Raw genomic sequence first — 21362 nt, 5'->3', positions numbered from 1 at the left:
TACCCGTCTGGTCTAATAGTAGTTTAGTTCTCGTCAGGCTCTTTCGACTCAGTTGAGCCACCCCTAGAATAGGCTCCCCTCTGTGTAGGAGTAGGCCTAAGTTAGATTAGGATATATGTGACGACAAAAAAAAAAAAAAAAAAAAACCTCATTACACCCTGTGACGTCGTGAATTACGTAAGTACATACGTGGGCACTATTTTTGTTGCTTAAGGCCCAATCCAGAAAGCCGAATCGCTTAGGCACTTCCAAGTTCCAAACCAGAAAAAGGGCCCTTTAGTCAACCCGTCAACGGACATATCGTGGAAAACAGAAGAGGAGTGGACTGGAAGACTGCCATGCGAAGCAACATAGGAAGTCTACAAATTTGTGGAAAACTACGCATTGATCAGTAGCGAGCAGGAAGAATTAGAAAACAAGCAAAAAGATGTCAGGAGCCGGCCAAGCCTCTGAGAACCCACCATCAAAGCTTAGCTCAGCTAAGTATGAAGCAGCAACTGTAGAAGAGCTTGGTGGCCTTCAAACATATATCGCTGGACCCCGTGATTCCAAAACTGCTATCATCCTCCTATCTGATGCTTATGGTAAACAAGCACATTTATATTTTTCTGCTTTTTGGTTCTTAATTGTTTTTTTTTTTTTTTGGTTAGAGGTTGGTTGCAGTGCTTTGACGTTCAGGAAAGGTGTAGGTTTCTGCTAAATTATCGCTAGTTAAGATTAGGAAGCTGTTGCTGGAAAGGATTGACAAAATTATTCCTTGTTGAAGTGTATTTTTTATTCTGAATCTTGGAAATGAAACCACCACCAAAATTGAGCATGGCGAAATCCCAATTGATCATCTCCTTGAAAGTCTGATATGTTAATTAAGAGGGATTTTCAAACTATGGATGATCAGGAGGTGTTAGGTTTTTGTTTTTTAAGTTTTTTGTTTAAATTTATTAAAGAGTCAATTTCTTGAAAAAAAAAAGCACATGTTTTCTGTATGTTAGTATCGCTTATCTTGTTTGATGTGATCAATTGCAGGATATGAAGGTCCAAAGATAAGGTAAGTCCCAATTTTCTGTTTATGAATTTGTTATGGTTCTGAGAAAATATCCCAAGAAATTATGGGAATTACAGAAAAAGATGAAATTTGAGGCCCTTCGTGACATCAATGGCGCCTTGAAATTGGTTTATATCCAGAATTTAGTAAATGCAGAGAATAGGTTAAGAAAGAGAGATTGAAAATAGATATGAAAAAAGAAAAAAGCACAAATCGGAAGATTTGATGCAAAGCAATAACCTCGTGGTACTTCAATCATATTTACACTTCTGCACGTCTTTCTTTCTTTGGGTGGCATAGCAAAAGCTTGAGTCAACCAGCCACTCCTGTTGGTTGAGCATAAACAATATATACGGCAAGATTTCTCTCTTAAAGTAATTTTGAGTTGACTAAACAGCATGATTTGTAGGAATCCAGCATCGGAGACAGTCCTTGTTAGTTTTACGTCTAGTTGTTAGGTTTCCTTCTTTTGAGGACCACTAGGTTGATCTTTTATTCCTGGAAACTGTCTTGAATGATTAGACATTTAATGTTATCGGGTTTTGGTTTTTCCTATTATGAAGGAGGCTTGCAGAAAATGTTGCAGAAGAAACTGGATTCTTGGTAGTGGTTCCTGATTTCTTCCGTGGGGATCCTATTGATAGCATAAGGGATCGTGCTGAATGGCTGAGGACTCATACTGCAGTATGTTGTGATTCTTTCTGTTATTGAAGTTGAGCTGTAGCAATCTCAACGGATGCCTATCATTTGTAACAACAATATTCAGAATTTTCATTTTCCTAAAAAACTAGCTCTGACACAATGACAATTGAATAGCAAGAGGATATTTTCTGAAATTTAAGGGGACTGCACTTTTTTTGAAGATACTGAAGGACAAACTAACATATTGATATCTTTGGATTATTGAGTATCTAGTTCAAATTTATGTGTTTTTTGTTTCTTAAAGGACAAAGGGTGTGAGGATGCTATGGCAGTAATTGCTGCTCTGAAGAGCAAAGGAGTTTCTACTATAGGGGTAGCAGGGTTTTGCTGGGGTGGTAAGGCATCTTTAATGTTTATTGAGATAGCTGCAGTTTTCAACCTTTCATATAGCAAATAACTGGAGCTAATTGGTTGCCTGCTGTACATACATTCTGCTCTTATTTCAGGAATGACTGTTGTGAAACTAGCAAGATATGATAGTAGTCAGGTTGCAGTTATACTGCATCCTGGTCCAATCACTGAGGATGACATTCGTGGTTCGTTGTTGCAATTATCAAGTTTGATTTCCTTGATATGTCACTGTGAAGGAAATACAGTCCCCTATACTCCAATTGATTGAATAGATTATTTGTCATTGCAGAAGTTAAGGTTCCAATTGCTTTACTAGGAGCTGAGACGGATCATTTATGTCCACCTGAGCTTTTGACTAAGTTGAATGGCATTTTAACTGAAAAACCTGAGGTTTGAAACTTGAACTCCTCTACTGCTGCTCAATAGGTTCAATAACTCACGTCTTCAGAATCTACTAACGCCTAAAAATCTCTGTAAATTTTTATTCTAGAGCCATTCATGATTCATTATGCTTCAAGCAAATTTATGGCGAATAACTCTTAACCTGATGGCTTGTTGAAGCTACAGAATGCGTTGCAAAGATCCTTAGGACAAACTCCTTTGGTTGTTTAACAGGTCAATAACTTCTTGAAGATATACCCTGGCGTAAAGCATGGATGGACACTACAGTACAGCGACGACGATGAATTCGCTGTTAAGATGGCAAAAGAAGCTCACACAGACATGTTGAACTGGCTTACCAAGCATGTCAAATAGAGTGAACAGACAAAAAAAGGAATAATGATTTCCAGTCGAAGTCAAAGTACGAATTATCATGCCTCTGAAGGCTGGAATGCTCAAGGTAATGGTGCATTTCACCATGGCTTGTTTGAATAAAAATTCAGAATTGGTGTATCTTCTTGTGCCTTATTTGAATAACAAGTCAGAACTGTGCTTTATGTTACTACATGTACTGCAACTCACATGGATGATTCCACATGTCTTGTATGTGGATCCTAGAATTATATATGCAGAAATTGGTAATACTCTAATTTTCCATATATTTATGTGTGACCTTTCTAGTCATCTGCGATCCACTCACAACAAAGAATCTTGATAAAATCCTTTTACTTGTTTGGATGACTCTTCTGTATACTTTTTGCTTTTCCCTGGGCAGAATCTGTATTTTGCTTTAGCCTTTTACGAATTAAGGGTTGCTGGCATTATTTTTCCTTGTGAAATGAGAGTCTTTGAACACTACAAAGATCATACACTGACCTTTTCTAGATGGGCGGAAAGTGGTGACTAAGAAATTAATTCCTTGATCTTCTCGGATACAATTGAGGGAGTTTTCACCTGAGTGGAATGTGCAACTTGAGCTATTGTGGCCTTACTTTTGAGAATGAAAACTTCCCAACAAATTAACTCAAATGTAGCACTGGCACAACAGCTCCTGTTCTTACAGATGCACTGAATTCACGCGACTTTCATCTGCATTGGCAACCATGTTGAAACATGAATTGGCTATTAAGTTTTGAGCAGCAAGAAATCAGCTATTCTTTCCCAGTTTTCGCACCCAATCCAAACAATTCAGATTATTCTGAATTTCTCCCACATGGACTGAACTTTATGTCAAAGGAATCATCTCTGTCCCACTATCAAGTAGCGTAAAATTTGGATTTGGATCGGAGATTATTTGGAACGATTACTATAACAATTTTTTATGATATAATGTATATAACATGAAAAGATTGTTGGAAAGATGAAAAGGTAATTGAAAAACGTGTTTGTGATGCAAATAAATAGTTTTTATTCGCAAAGAAAGCTAATCCAGATGCACCAATTAAACACGCTAATCAAGCAGACACAAATGCCATTTGCGATACAGATAAATAAATTTTATTTGCCAAAAAAAAAAAAAAAAACCTAATCCAGACGCACCAATTAAACACATTGATCCCTCTCACGTAATGGCTGATGCAATTTTCAAGAAAACAATCTCGAGTGACTCTTGCTTGTGTCATTTTGATGGTACATGGAGAATTATTTATTTGTTGGACACAAACATTGCTATATTTTTTCAATGTTTCGTTGGTATATGACAAAGTGGTTTGAGACAGCTGAACGCACCAATCTTAAACTGTTTGATGAGTACAATTCATATATCAATTGTCTAAGATTCATCCGAGTAATAACTAGTATAAAACAAAGTCTGCAAGTTCATCTTTGTATGTTGATTTTATAAATGATTAGTTGGATCCGACACATATATTTATAAATATATTTGTATGTTGATTTTAGCTGGTATTTGCTTTCTTGACATAGTACACAATGGGCTGAATGTCATATTTATTCAACAACTGAACAAGAGAAAAGACATGCGGGAAAAAAAAAATCCATTCCTTGGCAACTGTACTAGATACCTGCATGCAGAACCTTAGGTTGTGTTTGGATTGCATTTTCCGTCATTTTTCATGGAAAAATTACTGTAGCGATTTGATATATGTGAGGGAAAAATGTGATAGGGAAATGTGATCACGGAAAACGATAATATTTTCCGACGAAAACCTTCAATCCAAGCAAGGCCTTACCTTCTTGCCAATCATTCAGGAATGGTAGTTGCCAATCATTCTGCATGTTGGGTTAGTTTATCCTATCCTGAATGATCTCAGCATTGCAACACCTCATACCAATGAAAGGGTTGCAGAAAAGTATTACTGCAAGACTAGACAATAGAAACAAGACACGGAGATTTTTTTTTTCCGACAAAAATAGCCCGTTTCCTTGTTGATTATTAATTGGTCTTGACTTTTGTGGCGATGGCGATATAATAAGGACTGCAATCTCTCTTCCTTGGTGTCATTGTCTTGCAAGTTTTGTCATTGTCTGACAAAGGGAGCTCATTCCACGGGGTTGTTACTCAAAACATCAAATAAATTTCTATCCGTGGATGCATATCCTTTGATCAAATATAGAATTGAAATGGTTAATGTAGCTATTAATAGAACTAAATCTTGAGCTAATTATCTATAAAATTTTCAAGAACTATTTTTGGACAAGAACAGTTTGGAAAAAGGTTTGGAGATTTTGCAAATTCATTTTCCCACCACATTTTTTATTATTCTAATCATTCTTCTATTTCACATATATTACCTCACAAAAAAAAATTATATTAAATAATTCTTTGTTCAACTTATCTTCAATCCAACCACACAAAAATCTGTAATTAATTCCACAAGATATCATCTAAGTGGTCCATATCATGCTCGACTTTGAGTGAGAGAACTTGCGTACAGAATTCAATTTCTTTGTCGGCATATTCCACGTTTGCCAGCTACTACTAAGTATGATAAATAGACATTTTGATACTCCTCTAGTACGTTCTTGCTCCAATTAAGCATTACTGTACTATTTGGAAATCTTCTGAGAACAAGGGATGTCAGGTCCACAGTGCTGTGAAAATGCACCAAGCTTGAGCTCCGGTTCTGGAGCTGGGCATGTGGAAGAACTTGGAGGCCTCCAATCTTACGTTACTGGGTCTGCTGATTCCGAGATTGCTGTTTTGCTTGTCTCTGATGTTTTTGGTATGCTTTTCCCTCCAAAACTTATCTGGGATTTTGAAAGTCGCAATCTTTTGTTCTATTTAGTCCATAGTTTGTTGGATAAATTATTTGGTCTTATCCAAATTTGTACGTTTATGGGTTCTTTTGTTAGCGTCTGAAAGTGTGAACTTGGTCGGGTGTTAGTTTTTTGTTAATATCTTACTGTTTTGTCAATCATCATATCTTGTTTTTACATACTGATTATTAGCAAGGGTCAAGAAATTGCAGAACAAATTACCCTCCCCCGGAGTTATATGATTTCTTGTCTTTTTACCTTCCTTTTTTTGTAGTGGAAGCTACTTTTACTAGGCACTTTATTGTTAAAGGTACTCATGTAGTTATCTTGGATCCAGAATTTTGAATATGTATTATATGCGCATTATCTCTGCATCCTGTTCCCCTGGCATCAGAGCTGAAAAATTTTGGCTTCTCTATTGTGACCTTGAAATCATAACCTCCAGAGCAAGGCAAATTTTTAATACATGGTTCATTTTGTACAGGATATGAAGCTCCAAAGTTGAGGTATGAGATTTAAGAACCTCTTCCCTATAGGATTCTTCTAGTTTTTGTTTTTCTTCTTCTTGTCCTGGGTGGAAACTGGGGGGGTTGGAGTGAGTTTATTAAATTTCTTTGCTGTGCCCTTTTCCTTGATAGGCTGGGCTTCCATTAGCACATGACAAATGAAAAGCAACAAGCTTTGTGTCTAACACCATAATCTGACTTTAAGAGTCATGCTCATATATGTTTTCCATCTTGTTTCCTCCATTATTAAGAAAAAAGGTGAAGCTGGGACGCCATTTTCTGTGTCTATAAGAGGATAAACAGCATCTGAAGTTCCTGGCTTAAAGATAAACATACCAGCAGCATTTTTGTTGTTCTACTTCTTTTGGCATCATACAGTTCTAATGTAGTTTATGTACATGCTGCTAAGCTGTCGCTTATCAACTAGAGCTACTTAGCTGCAGTCCTGTATATAGAGTAATCCTATGCAGAAACTATTGTATTATATTTTCAACTGTGAAGGAAGCTTGCAGACAAAGTTGCAGGGGCTGGATTTTTTGTTGTAGTTCCAGATTTTTTTTTCGGAGATCCTGTACTAGTGTTAGAGGGGACTGATATTGATGCTTGGCTGAAGAAACATGGACCTGTAAGCCTTCTTCTTAATAACAACCTAATCACTGTTTTTTTGCTGAATTCGATAGCTGGAGGTGACTACAGTGATTAATCTCTGCATTGGATGCTATAATTTCCTTTTACCATATCAGGAGTTCTGTTTTTCTCTCCAGTTTGAACCATGCCAAGATTTTACATAAATTAATTATTTTAGATCTCAGACTTCATACTGGTGCTTCCTGAACGGCGGGTTTGTCTTTTTATTCTGATTTGTCGGATCAAATATTGAACCAGTCAAAGCTATTTTGCCATTGGCACTCTTAAAAGCTAAAGTATAGCTCATGACTTTCCTTTTGCTGTATTTTCTGCATTGCATTCATCTGGGATAGCCCAGTTATGGTTGGAACATTTCATTCATGAGAGTTGGATTTGTCACAAGTCTTCTGCACAGGAAATATTATCTACATTACACTTTTGTTGTTTTGATTTGGGGGTTCTTACACTTATCTTGGCTATTTTAGACTGAAGAACATATGGCAATGTTCAATAATTTAGATAACTAGTGTGAATGAAGGTCAGAGGTTAATATCTTGAACATCAACATTCACTTAAGTCAATCAGTATGACTTTTGAATGGCAGATTTGTGCCCGTAAAGAATGGAGTTAAACTGAAGGTAATACCTTTACATAAATGTACTAGTGTATGAGTGCAACTTGTGGTTCATACGTCATACATTGATAATTTAGAATTCCATGAGGTTTAAATTTACTTTTATGATTAGTGTCCAGCTCTTGTTTGTGCATTTCATTCATCAAAGTTGACAATTAAAAGAAAAACAAGAAACCTCTTTTGCGTCAGGAGTTTTCATGCACATCAATCTAGTTTTCTTGATTTGGGCATTTTATACCTATCTTTAGTTGGCTATTATAGACCGAATGATGTTTGACTGAGTTAAATTCCCAGACAACAAAGCTGAATGAAGATCTGAGTTTTATGTCTTGAATCTAGGATTCAGTTTAGTATCTTAGTATGTATTTAGAATGGCAGACTTGTGCCAGTAAAGAACAGAGTGGACTGAAATGCTTCTCTGGTAATACCGCTTCTCAAAAAGACTACTCAATGAATGCAAAAATGTTTATTCTACACCATACATTGATAATTCAAACTCCATCAGATTTTGATCCACTTCTCTGGTTAGTTTTCTTCTCTTTTCTTCTTTTCCATATCCTTCTGGTCGATATTAAGTTGGTAGTAATCTTCCTTGCACTTTTAGATTACCTCCTGAATCTGCTAGAATAATACTTACTGGTTTGGCACTTATTATAGTCCATTCTAAATCTTGGGTGCCACCTTCCATGAGTAAAGGTGGGAGGAGTGTGTCTGTTCAAATATTAAAACTCTACTAAGCTTGTTCTGAGTCCTAGATTGGAAATATTTATCTAGAAAACTTCTTTTTTGCAAAGGATCAAGGCTTCGAGCATGCAAAGTCAGTCATTGAAGCTCTAAAAGGCAAAGGCATCACTAAAGTTGGAGCTGTAGGCTTTTGCTGGGGAGGTAAGATCTTTTTCTGGACAAGTGACAACAGTTGCTAGTTTAATGTTTCCAAGTGTCCAGTCTGCTTCTCCGTTCCTAGGAAAGATTGTAATTTGGTTTTCTTTAGTTTACTAACACCAACTCTTACATTTTCAGCAAAAGTTGTTGTGGAACTAGCAACATATGCCTGTATCCAAGCTGCAGTGATTTTACACCCTGCTTTCGTCACTTTAGAAGATATTCAGGGTATAGATCTGTTCTTAATCTTTTTCTTCTTCTTTTTTTTTCAATTTATATATGGTTATCAAAAACTGGGGCATTCATTCAAGACATATTCATCTTTACCTAATTTGAAATGTATAGTTCTATATTCTCTGGCATTTTGGTAATGCATGCCATTATTTTGAGTCGCTTTAAACTAGTTCTCCTTTTTGCATACCTGTGATTGCTGTAGCTTGACTTGATTATCTCCAGCTTATAGTTTGGAACTCCTAGTAAATTATACTGGATTTTAGATTTGGGAGGTTTGCTGGCTCTTCTGGCTTCAGTTTTATGAATGCAATAAATGAAACTTTTTTGTGGTATATTTTAGGGGTCAAAGTTCCAATGTCAATATTGGGTGCTGAGACAGACCAAACAGGGCCACCAGAGCTACTGAGAAAATTTGGCCAGGCCTTAGATGCTAAGCCTGAGGTAAGAAACTTAAGATACTTTTTATCCATTTAAATCTGGCGCCTGTCTATAAGCTATCTGTTTAGTTGTCACATCCTATAGTTCTTCCATATTTGCTCTTTTTCTGACTGTTTGAATAGTTCCATAATGGAATTTTCCCCGTACATTGAAAGGCCTAAGCCCATTAGAGACTGAGCTTAGTTTAGCATCCTTTGCTACTCTTGCAATTAAATTTCAAGTTGTCCAAATCAGAGTTAATCAAAAGTTTTGAGATTTATCAAAGTTGACAAATGAGGAGGACGTTGACAGAGATTTTCTTGCAGGTTGATGGTTTCGTGAAGATATTTCCTGGGGTTGCTCATGGATGGTCTGTGAGGTACAAGGATGAAGATGAAAAAGAGGTGAAGGCAGCAGAAGAGGCTCATCAGGATTTGTTGGGTTGGTTGGTTAAGTATCTCAAGTAGCTCTCTTCAAAAATTGCATCACAATGGAGGCTACTCTTGTTTTGTGTTGAAGATATCTATTCTCAAGTCATTAATGAGTATATTTTCCTGTTATTAATAATCAAATGAGTGACTTCAACTTCATTATCAGGGCTTTTTTAATCAGGATGCACTCATTGATAGATGAAAAACTTATTATTGTAAATGAGATATTTTATTTGGGTTAAAAGAAGTAGCTTTCTTTCTTCCTTTTTCATTCTTGTGGCATACCATATATAAAAAAGAAAAATCCTATTCCATTTAAGGATTCAGAAGTCCGTTATTATGACTACTCCTATTGGCAGGGAAAATCAATCAAGAATTTGTTTCCATTTTCCTATAGTCAAGGTAATACAGTCTATTTTATACTACTCATTGGCCTACAAAAAGCCACAGATCTACTTGGGAAGAATCATCACAAAAGGCCAGGGCTGTCATAGCTGTTACTAGTACTAATGCTGGCCATGCAGTCCTCATTTTTTTTAGGTATCTATTGCTAAAGCAGAGCCACCTAAGAGCACTGTTTATAGATCTTGTTCCTTGGATCAGGATCAAGCATGGATTCATTTTTGTCGTCTAAACTTAGCTAATCTTTCGTTGGTTTATACGTGAAAACATAGTTTTCAACTAGGCCTATGAATCGGGTCTAATGAGCCGGGCCGGCATAAGTTCAAACTCAACTCATTTAATTTTTAACATTTTCGGGTTTCGATCTACAAGTTTCGGGTTAATAAATGTGAAACTCATACTCAACTCACATAATACTTGGATTGTGAGTCTTATTCGAATTTAGCCCAACCTCACTTATTACTTCTTAATTTTCTTAATATAATTACTATAAGAGTAAATCTTATATACACTGACAGTGTATATACTTTATTGCTGTTTAAGATATTAATAAAGTTTCTAAAGGAAGGAATAAATTGAGTAATCCAGGGAATGGAGTGTAACCCTACTTACACTTGAAAGAAATATTAATAAAGTTTCTATTGTGCATTGTTATTAGAGGTGGCAAAAAGTTCTAGGCTGCTTGGTTAAAGGGTTTGGGAATCATAGAAAGGAATGAATCCCTTATTTGTTGCTTGGGTTAAGTCTATTGGAATGCAAATTTTGGAATCATTTCTAAAAAATCGGAGTTATCCCATTCCCGAGCAAATTGGGAGGTTTTGGACAAAACCCTCAACATATTCCCTCAGACAACATTTATGACGGATCTACCCTCTCTTTGTCTCCATCACACGCCGCACCTTCTGTTCTTCTTCTTCGTCAGATTTCCTATCTCCTCTTCTTCATCATATAGTTTTCATCTGTAATCCAAAATATCTTGAAAAAAAAAGATCTAAAGTAGATCTAAATGGATTAATAGTGGGCAAATATCTTCAGTGGGCAAATTGTTCAACAAGATCTCCACCAGAAAGATCTCTAAGAAAAATTGAAGAAAACTCACAACCCAAATCCAAGGGGTTTGTGATTTTCGCTTCAGGGGTCTTGTTCAGTGCAGGAAGGATGACTTGCTGTGAATTAATTGTGAGATTTTAGTACGAATTGTTCTTTGTATATTAAGAACCTGCTCAGTATATTAAGAACCTCAACCCAAAGATCTTCGCTTCAGGGGTCTTGTTCAGTGCAGGAAGGATGACTTGCTGTGAATTAATTGTGAGATTTTAGTACGAATTGTTCTTTGTATATTAAGAACCTACTCAGTATAGCATTTGAACATAGTTGCGGTTGACATATTAATAAAGCTTTATAGTTGACCATTTCATGCAAGGTTTGATCTTTTGTAAAATCTTTTTCGTTCTGGTGTTAGGTGGGATGGAAGAAGTAGGGAGTCAAAAGTTGATGGTGATAGAGACAGCGACATTGTAACCCTTCATTTTAAAGCTATAAAGAGTTGGTGTTTTATTGGAGAACGGGTTTATTTTTATTTTATCCGATAAATATATTTGTTTATGGGAAAATGGATACTCTGTTCTTATAATAGAGGAAATCTATAAAGAGTTGGTCTTTTATGGGAAAATATGACTTTTGTGAAAGTGACTGCGATTTGGTTTATGAAATTATCCCAAAAAAAATTTAGAATGAATTTGTTTGTTTTGAAAGTTGTATAACGGTCTTTAAACTTCAAATATCCCTTCCTTAAACTTCAAAATCTACAAAGTCTCATATTTTTGTTAAATACAAAACCTACCAGTTTCTGCAATTATTCCTTTGTTTTATAAGAATTGTTATATCAGAGGTAAATTTGGGATTTAATTGCATTTAATTCCAAAACACTCATCAAACCAAGCATCAGGAGTTGGAATGATGCTAATTCCAATGTGTGAACCAAGCTAGATATTGAAATGAAAAGTTTAATTCCAAAACCAGAATCTATGATTCCATTTCCATTTCCGATTCCAATATGTGAAACAAGCACCCCCTAAGATCCAATGGGCTCCCATACCCAAGTTTAATTTGGGTGGAATGGGTATGTAAAATATGGAATTAGACCTAATTCAAAATACATCCAATAGTACCCATTTAAAATATGGGTCTAATTAGGGCTTGCTTGAGACTTCCATGGATCTTTCTTATAAGATTGTCTACCGGAGGAAACATAGGCAGCGTTCAGTAATAAGATATAAAAATTTGGGCAGATACAAAATTGAATTATCAAACATTTTAGGAGAATGCATGACTTTTATGGTGAGAAGCTTTACAAAATTAAACAAACTAACTAAATGATATTTAAAAAAAAAAAGGTAATATAGAGACGTTTGATTAGGGAAAAGAGAGTTAAAGAAGTTTTTATGTCACTTGAGCGCTCAAAAGAATCATATGATGCGCGTTTCTATTTTTGTGAATAGAGAAGGCTTCACGCAAAAGGTTTCATTGAAGAATGATTTTGAAGGCTATATTGTGGGTTCATGCGACGGTTTGTTGCTCATAGTTCTTGGAACTTCTTTCTACTCGTGGAATCCATGGACAACATACTTCAGCCACGTGCTAGAATTGGACTATCTAAAATTTGATGATTCTAAAATTTGTGGGATTTGTTACGACTCGTGCATAGGGATGGCAGCGGGGCGGGGGATGCATAGGGCTGCTTACAAACTCCCCCCGCCCCTGCCCCATCCCCCGTCCCCTGCTCAGTCCCCGCCCCGCCCCGCTTCCTCCGCGGGTGTCTCGCGGGACTAATAAAAATTTGTTATATAATTTTATTATGGTCAAATTTTAGCAAATAATCAAGTACTAAAATATCAACACATCATCAAATTATTATTCATTGTAATTTTACAATTGAAACTTATAAAAACAATCAAACAAAACAAAAATTATTTGAATACAATCCAACATGATGAAATAAATATAACTAAAGTAGTCAAGTTTTCACTTTTGGCACAAATACAATCACTAATTCATTATTATGCTTGTGCTTTTATTAAGAAAAAAATATTATTGTATTAAGTGTAATTAGGGATTTAGTATAAATGTATTAGTAAATTTAGTATAATCAATTAATAATTTGTATTAGTACACATATATAATTATTAGTATAATTAATAATATCAATTATATTATATATACTAATAGACATTATATAATACATATAACTAATAATATCATTATCATAAGTTTGTAACTAATTAAATTATATATTATATATATAATTATATGAGTAAATCTTTCCTACACTGACGGTGTATACACTATCATCGTTAGATTCATGACATATATAATTTATATACATATATATTTTATATATTTATTTTTTTAAAGTAAGTGGCGGAGGCGGGGATACATCCCCCGCCCCGTTTCTAAGCAGGCCCGCCCCCGCCCCACCCCCAGCCCCAACCCCCTCCTCGTTCGCCCCCTGCGGGGCGCCATCCCTACTCGTGCACTCGCGATTATAAAGTAGTTATAGGCCTTGCCCACCATTCTAGTACCGTTTTGGTGGCCAGATTGAGAAACAAATGTTGGAAAAAGCTAAAATTTCCTTATCGGTATCATCGGCCTACAAGAGTTTTATTCAATGGTTTTCTAAACTGGATAGCTATTATTGATGATGATGATTTATATGAATATGTTCCGCCTAATAAGATCGATCATTGCTTTTGATCCAAAAACTGATCAAATGAGTGAAGTTCCATTGCTGCAGAATTGCACAAGCAAGAAAGAAGGCATCATACTTGGTTTAGGGGTTTTACAGGATTGCCTTTGTATGGTTTTCTGGGACAGCCAAGTTATATATTAAAGTAATTACAATGAAAGAATATGGTTTTGAAAAATCTTGGACTCCTTTGTTTGAGATATCGAATCTGACAGTTGATCCCTGCAGCCCCTTTCCTCAAAATTTCATGCCTCCTTACTCACGGTTGGTACCACTCATGCTTATGCAAAATGGCCATGTGTTAATGGCCGCCGATATGATGTAGGCCGGGAATGTGTCAATGTTTAGTTACGGCCCTCAGACGATGGAATATAATGATAATTATCCCCAAGTGCCCTATGTAGCATATCATAGATATCCTCATTTACCAATTTTATATAGGAAAAGTTTAAAATCCCCCACTGGCTTGGAATGGGATAAGAAGCGGCATCGAGGGCGGTGTATTGGCCACAGAGAAGGATATCTGGACAGTGATTCAGAAGAGGAAAACTATTCAACATCCCATTATCCGGTAAAGCATTCAGGGGTGGAACTAGAGGAATTTGAGAATTTCATGAATGACCACTTTCCGCACTCATTTTTCTATGTCTGAAGTAGTGTATTTTGGTTTTTCAATGTTTGCTGCATTCGAGATTTCGATTGATTGTTGTTCATCAAGTAGGCTATGTTATGATTTGGTGGGGAATTTAGATATTCTTGGTAAGTGTTTATGATGATGGATGCCATAATTATAATCTAGCTAGCTAAGGTACAATTCCTGGGACGAAGGAATTTGAGTTATTCAAAGCCAAAGGAGCTAGCTGCTATCAATTAACTGTCACGTACTGGAGATGAGACTTATAGAGAGTACTGTTTACCATTTCTCATAGTAAATTCAAGAAGAAGAAAAAAAAAAGGTTCATCAATAGCAATATAGGCTAGCTAATGTATAGTTGCAAAACAAGGCTGCTGATCTTCTCTTTTTAAAAGGAAATGGAACATAATGAAAGAAGATCAAGAAAATGGACGAGAAACACTACTAAATCCAATTAGTGATCTGACAATTTGTACTTCTACTATGTATAGTATAATTTCTTAAAGAACAAAGACCGAAAAGTAGATTAATCTTTCCATGACTACCATTTAACCAACTGTGGAATATAGCAACCATCGGAAGTGCGTACATAGACGACAGGGGACTGTGTCAAATAAAGAAAAATGAATACTCAAAGTGGTAATTCATGAAATTCTCAAATTGCGTTAAATCCATTGCCAAATTGTCATCCAATAAATGGTCTTCTGAATCAAAGTCCCTTGAATCTTCATCTTCCAATTTAGGGCCTAAATGTCCTTCAATTCGCCTTTGCTCTAGTACGTCTCGATGTTGCTCTTCATTCCACCCGTAGCCTTTAGGCGAAGCAAAACTCTCCACAATTGCCACACAACCATGCCAAAATAGATTATTCACACCACCTCCTTTGGCTTCAAAATGGGTAAACTTGTTGGTTTTAGGATTATACCTGAAAACAACACCTGTATCCATCGACATTAACACTTCACCGTTTCTCATTCGCAATAATGGAGCCAAAGTTCTCGGGCAAGGGTTCAGGCTCGTATCCAAATTCCATATGTCAAAAAGTGGAACCCAAGATTCTTCGTTGCCATATTCTTTCATTGCAAACACTTCAAAATTCCCTGATAGACAAGTTTCCTTATCCCAGCAAGTCATACAGAAGCAGCTGTCTAAAATGCCCAGACCAAGTATGCTGATTTCTTGCCTGTTCTTTGACCGAGGCATTGGAATCTCCTGAACTTCATCAGTCTTTGGATCGAAAGCAACAATCTTATGAGATAAATGGAGCCTCAAATAGTAGCAACCCTCAACGTTATCAACAACTCTCCAGTGCAGAAAACCGTTGAATAAAACCCCATTGATGGTCTCATATGTACGATAAGGAAATCTAATCTCCTTCCAGAGTTTATCCTTCAATCCTGCTACTATCACATACTGCTCACCAGCAGCAGCCTGACTATCGAAGTGGTTATGATATAGACATCCAACCCCAAGAACAACTTTGTAGTCGTCCATAGCCGAGTCATAACAAAACCCGCAGAGTATATAATTATAGCTGCATCCAAAAACACCTGGATACATAAACTTTACCTCTAGAACTGTGCAGTAGTTCCTTGTTGAAGGGTTCCACAAGAGGAAATCAGTGCCTAAAAGTATTAGCAACAAACCATCACATGAACCTGCTATCAATTGAAAATTTTCGTAGCGGTATCCTTGCTTCGTTCTCATCCACGGGACCCTTTTGATGGAGCCATCACTGTCCAAGAAACGATATAGGAGATGGGTTTTGCTGTCCCCATCGAACAAAGACATAAAAACAGCCATGGATCTAGGATTCAAGAAGGAAAATTCTGGATCAGATATTACAGAATTCCAAAGCTTACACGCACACTTGAATCTTAATAAGGACCCGATGGGAAGTCGAGGAAGTATATGAGAGGTAATTATTTCGTCTGGGATGTTAGGAAGGGCTACTGTTGATGGCGGTTTGGTTGTTTCTGGTTCTGGTTCTGGACATGCACAAAACTTGACCACATCACTCCAGGACATTTTTGACGTAGCCATGATGATATTCAAGGGAGCTATCCCCGATGATCAAGAACTTATGAAGAGTGGCTTGGTGGATAATAACTTTCTAGGGTTTGTTTCGATAGGTACGAGGCTTTGTCTTTAAGGCTTCCGAATTTATGCTGTTTTTTGTAACAGCCTTTGGAGAAAAGGGGGGAAAAAAAGACGGCGATAATATGTAGAAACTACGAAGGAAAGAGAACATATAAAAAAAAAAAAGGAAAAAGTGGTCATTCTCTTGTTAGACATAACCGATTACAACTAATTCAAGAAGTTTAGGGAGGGGCAAAAAAAGAGTCCGGAACTCCTCTAGGAATTAGTTTAGTTTGGATCAATGTAGGCCAAAATTTATAATGTTTAGGACATCGTGGCATTTAGCAAACTTTCTTCTTATGTGAAAGATATTAATCTTAACATTTTTTTTTTCAATCATTAGTTTATGGACGAAAATTGCTCAATTTTTCCTCTGGACACTTTAATGCACTTTCTACAAAAATGGTGCATTAGGGCAAAGATAAAAACTAGAATGCTCCAATGTGCAAACCAAACGGAACTGTTCTTCGATCTCTCTCTCTCTCTCTTTTTCTATTGATAAATATACCAGATGGGATTAAATATCAGAAAAGTTGTGATCAAAATTGAATGAGATCCATCCATCTTTAGTTGGAACCTTGTAGGTTTAGCAAGGACCATTTTTCTGCTATTAGATAGAAACCAAATGATTAACCAACCAGGTATACCCATCAGGCACATGGGGGTGAGTTTGGGAAGCAGTGGCTTTTTTTTTTTTTTTTTTTTCCTTTTTCTCTTTTTTGAATCAATATCGATCAAGTATTCAAGTGCAATTGGCAGTCAATTCAATTTGATTTTGAATGAACAACAGGGCCCTCTATCACTTTCCAACATGACCAAATAAAAAGACAGCCAAGAAAGAGCGTCAAAATATAGATGAAGAATCCCACCCACTTTACACAATTGATTAGACTAGCACCGTAAAAATTAATCATTTTTATACTTCTCACCAGTTGTTGCTTGATTATCTTTTCTGCAAAGTAGATTTTGGTCAAGGGTTACCCATTTGAGAGCGACTTCTCTGAAAAACGACAATTCTACTTCCCTTCAAAGACCAATTGCAATAGTGGGCTAACTTTGACTGGAACCTCGCCTGTAGTACTGATCACAGTGAAATTGCAATAATGTTTATTCTCAGAAAGATTAATTAGGTTCTTCTCACTTAAATATATTAATAATGAGAAGTAGGAAGTTTGCTGGAACTCGATTACTGGTGGTGTTGAAGCATTTTAACCTTTATGAAAGCAACCAAAATTCTTGCCATCATACTCATCCAAATTTTAGCTTCTATTTGTCCGATTTCTGCATGAAAGACGAGAACGTAGAAATTATATATGTCTCCAGGGAGCGTGCAATGCAGGATGTGGAATTCTTTAATAAGCTTGCTAATCAACAAGTTCATCATTCATATCTTTACATTATCTTTTACATCAAAACATCATATAATAATGTTAGAAAAGGACTTAACCTGGTAAGTAATAAGAATTAATGAAATTGTGGTTATATTATACTCCCTCCGTCCCACTTTGATAGTCCTGTTTCTTTTTTCACACAGTTTAAGAAAAGGTAGTTAACTTTGTTGGAAAAGTAAATTTAGATTGCTATTTTCCTAAAATACCCTCACATTAAATATGGTTCAACTTTATGGGAACTTGAATTGATGGTAAAAAAAGAATCAACTCTCATTAAATGAGGTAGGTTTATAGTAACAACAACTTACATTGAATAAGGGTATTTTAGGAAAATTAAAATACAACTACATTCTTCAATTGGAAAGTGGACTACAATTTGAGACAGATTAAAAAGGAAAACAGGACTATTAAAGTGGGACGGAGGGAGTATTAAAAAGGGTTAAATTTCACGTCCTTTGTTCATAAATTCACACCTTCATATCTTGCATTAAAGACCTGCATCATTGTCGTTACAGCTTGCAGGAAATGTGGAACAATTGAGTATTAAAGAAAAGGGGAAAATAAATGAAAACAAGAAAATAAGGGGTCAAAAATTTAAAGCCTTGAAATATTCCCTCTGGGGGAACACGTCGTTATCACCAAGACGGCGAATTGGCTTGGCCAGCGCAAGTGCACGTGGCACGTGAAGAGCACGATTTAGTAAAATCGGACGGCTGAAGAGCCTAGTGCCTTGCCCCGATGACAGTGAAGCGTGGGTCCCCTTGGTTTAGACTTTTGCTCCAAGCCCTTAGAAGTTTTATAAGGTGCCATTTCTTTCCTCAAAACTAAGCCGGGTGTTATTGCAAAACCACTTAAAACATAATTAATACTGTTATTAGGAGTATTGCGATTGAATTTTTATCCAAAAAAGAATGCAGTACAAATTAATACTGTTATTAGGAATATTTTGAGTTTTCCTCACAATAGATCCCTCTAAAGTTTAAAAAAATACCCTTCTTTTACCGGTTGTCCCCAATACCTTCAAAATGTGGCCCTCAACTTTTAAATTTGTTGGCTAATAAATTCTTTGATGAAATGTTGTGAATCTATTTAAATGCAATACCAAACACTACTTGGACAAAGAATACAACTTTATATTAATGCTTAAGGTTCCAAAATATAAGAAGGACATGATTAAGACGTATCAACTAAGTGATAATGAGGTCCTTGGTTCGATTCTTCAGTCCTCCTCATTCCCTATGATTGAAGAGTAGATAAGTGCACTACTCATCATATGCCCTAATTTCATCCCTAGAAGATCCTTCCTTCCTTTTGTAAACTAATGTTATGACTTAAGAGTAGATAAGTCCACTACTTATCATATGCGTAGGTTCATCGATCACTAGAAGATCCTTCCTTTTTATAAACTAAGACAAGGAAACTAGAAGCAGTTAGTCTACTCTAATATTGTATTTTATGTCGAGTCATTTTACGACTCTAACTATCTTACTTTTAATAAGAAAGGAGTATAAGGCCTTGTTTGGACAGCAATTTTTCATCGTAAACACATTTTCCAATCACCTTTTTACCTCACATATATCAAATTGTTACAGTAATTTTTTTACAAAAAAAAATCTAGAAAAATGCAATCCAAACAAGGCCTAAGTATCTCCTTCTTTTTCGAAAAATATGTAGACCAAATCAAAAGCATGGAGTAGTAGGGTTTCTCCATATGAAGTAAAAGTAACTGTGCAAATGAGGCAAAAGTGACCCGATTTTCATCTATGGGATTTCTTGTTTTCTTGCACATCGCAATGGCCTACACGAGGTAGGGTTAAAAGCAATGACAACCCTATGAATTGGAATTAATGGCTCGGTATGTGCGCAAGACCATAAAATTGCATCCCGTTGATAACTTAAGCACCAAAGTAATATTCAGTGACTAGTGCGTATTACTGCTAATGATAATAGTAATATATAAGCACGCAGTTATTATATGTCTAAAGTTCTGGTGTGAACACGTGAATTTTGTCAAGGCAAAGGTAGTACTAGGCCACTAGCTCGTTATTAACGTCCCTGTGGTCCTTAAAATTGTACTCCTAACGAAAACACAGCATTTCCCATCATTGATCCATTGATATGATTGCTGTCGTCTCTGTTAATGACATGATGAAATCAACTGATCGCACATGCATTTCTCCTATATATCAACGTAGCCTTATCCATTCCCCAAAAGAGGGGAAAAAGAAAAAAAATTTTGTTGATACTTCATCAGTAGTGTTCGAGTTTAAATCAGGATTAATTTGCATGATTTGTCTAAAATTTCTTTGAACATATTAATTGTGTGAATAGTATTAGGATTCTATGAGAAATTTTGTGTTTGGATTGCAATTTTCTAAAAAAAAATTACTACGTTTTTCGTAGACACATTTTCCAATCACCTTTTGACCTTCCATATATCAAATATCTGCAGTAATTATTCTGCAAAAAGTTCAGAAAAATGCAATCCAAACAAAGCGTTTCTTTAAGATCTTCAAACTTGATTAGTTGATCTTATTCTCCTAAGGGCATTTAGGCTAATTTCTGTACTTAAAAGATATCTTTCCAATTCAAATCAACTTTGAAGGAAAATATTTAATGGCCAAGAAAAAAGAATATGAACTCTTGGAATAATTCGGCAACATAGATAAATACTACATGGGATGGGAGAGCTTGACGTTGGCTTTGTCACGTAACATATACTAGTAAAGTATGATAGTGTTTGTTTCTAATTGTATCTCGGATTCCACTTTTGAAGAGGCCATGTGATGCACATGCAACTATCTAATCTAATCGCTGCTAAGTGCCAAATGTGGAAAAGCATTTCAACTAAACCGCAGGTTGGATATGTTAAATAGATGGAAATTAGATGAATGCTTAGGATACTTATTGTCCGGTTTGGATTGCTCAATTTTTTGAAATTTTCTTAGAAATATATATATTGTAACGATTTGATTTATGTGAAACAAAAAAAATGATTAAAAATTATATTCATAAAAAATGTAGAAAAAGGGTCTCATTAATATGCATCTAGTAGAAATTGAATTTTCGAATTCGTCAATTGTGAGTTGATGAACAAAAAGGAAAAAAAAAACAAATTCTTTTGTTATATGTACTCGTGAAATAGACAGTGCTACACAAAACAAAACCAAGAATAATGATGGTAGAATTGATGAAGCAGGAGTAGTCTGATTCGTGGATCATGGGAATTTACAAGTCCTATTCTCGACCGACCCAAATGCATTAATTTCAATTCCCAAGCAGATAATGCACATAAATTTATCGTACCAGGTCGGCCCTACACGCTCTAAGCTTAAGACTATTTTTGCATTATAATTTTTTAATAAAATTTTTTTATATTTTTCAATTACTTTTTTATCTCACGTACGTCAAATCGTTACAATATATTTTTTTAAAAAAATTTTCAAAAAATAGAGCCATCCAAACAGGAATCTTTTTTTTTTCACTATTCCTAATTTTTTGTTTCCCCCTTGAATTAAAACATCGTATAGTTAGAAATCTGCAGAAATCTAAAGCAAAAACTGAAAAACCAAAAAATAATTCCCGATTACAAATTTCTACACGATTTCGGTTCCACTTTCGTGCTTTT

At 35.8% G+C, this 21362-nt stretch overlaps 3 protein-coding genes across 3 annotated transcripts; 2 read left to right on the top strand and 1 right to left on the bottom strand.

Annotated features, from left to right (window-relative positions):
* The first annotated feature begins 240 nt into the window (after positions 1-240).
* On the top strand, positions 241-3160 carry LOC113734061 (endo-1,3;1,4-beta-D-glucanase-like). The gene is made up of 7 exons (XM_027260382.2): positions 241-584; positions 1024-1045; positions 1606-1726; positions 1989-2079; positions 2191-2280; positions 2385-2485; positions 2711-3160. The coding sequence occupies exons 1-7, from the start codon at positions 428-430 to the stop codon at positions 2849-2851; spliced, it is 723 nt and encodes a 240-aa protein (XP_027116183.2). The 5' UTR covers positions 241-427; the 3' UTR covers positions 2852-3160.
* Positions 3161-5385: 2225 nt separating this feature from the next.
* On the top strand, positions 5386-9694 carry LOC140038834 (endo-1,3;1,4-beta-D-glucanase-like). Its single transcript, XM_072084285.1, has 7 exons — positions 5386-5658; positions 6177-6198; positions 6700-6823; positions 8254-8344; positions 8480-8569; positions 8916-9016; positions 9319-9694. Exons 1-7 carry the CDS (start codon positions 5511-5513, stop codon positions 9457-9459), a joined length of 717 nt encoding a protein of 238 aa, XP_071940386.1. The 5' UTR covers positions 5386-5510; the 3' UTR covers positions 9460-9694.
* Positions 9695-14662: 4968 nt separating this feature from the next.
* LOC140038833 (F-box/kelch-repeat protein At3g23880-like) lies at positions 14663-16467 on the bottom strand. The gene has a single exon (XM_072084284.1). The coding sequence runs from the start codon at positions 16245-16247 to the stop codon at positions 14814-14816; it is 1434 nt and encodes a 477-aa protein (XP_071940385.1). The 5' UTR covers positions 16248-16467; the 3' UTR covers positions 14663-14813.
* Between the last annotated feature and the right edge of the window lie 4895 nt (positions 16468-21362).

Source organism: Coffea arabica, chromosome 3e (genome assembly GCF_036785885.1).
Source record: "Coffea arabica cultivar ET-39 chromosome 3e, Coffea Arabica ET-39 HiFi, whole genome shotgun sequence".
In the NCBI taxonomy this organism is placed as follows: domain Eukaryota; kingdom Viridiplantae; phylum Streptophyta; class Magnoliopsida; order Gentianales; family Rubiaceae; genus Coffea; species Coffea arabica.
This window is presented reverse-complemented; position numbering and strand designations above follow the sequence as displayed.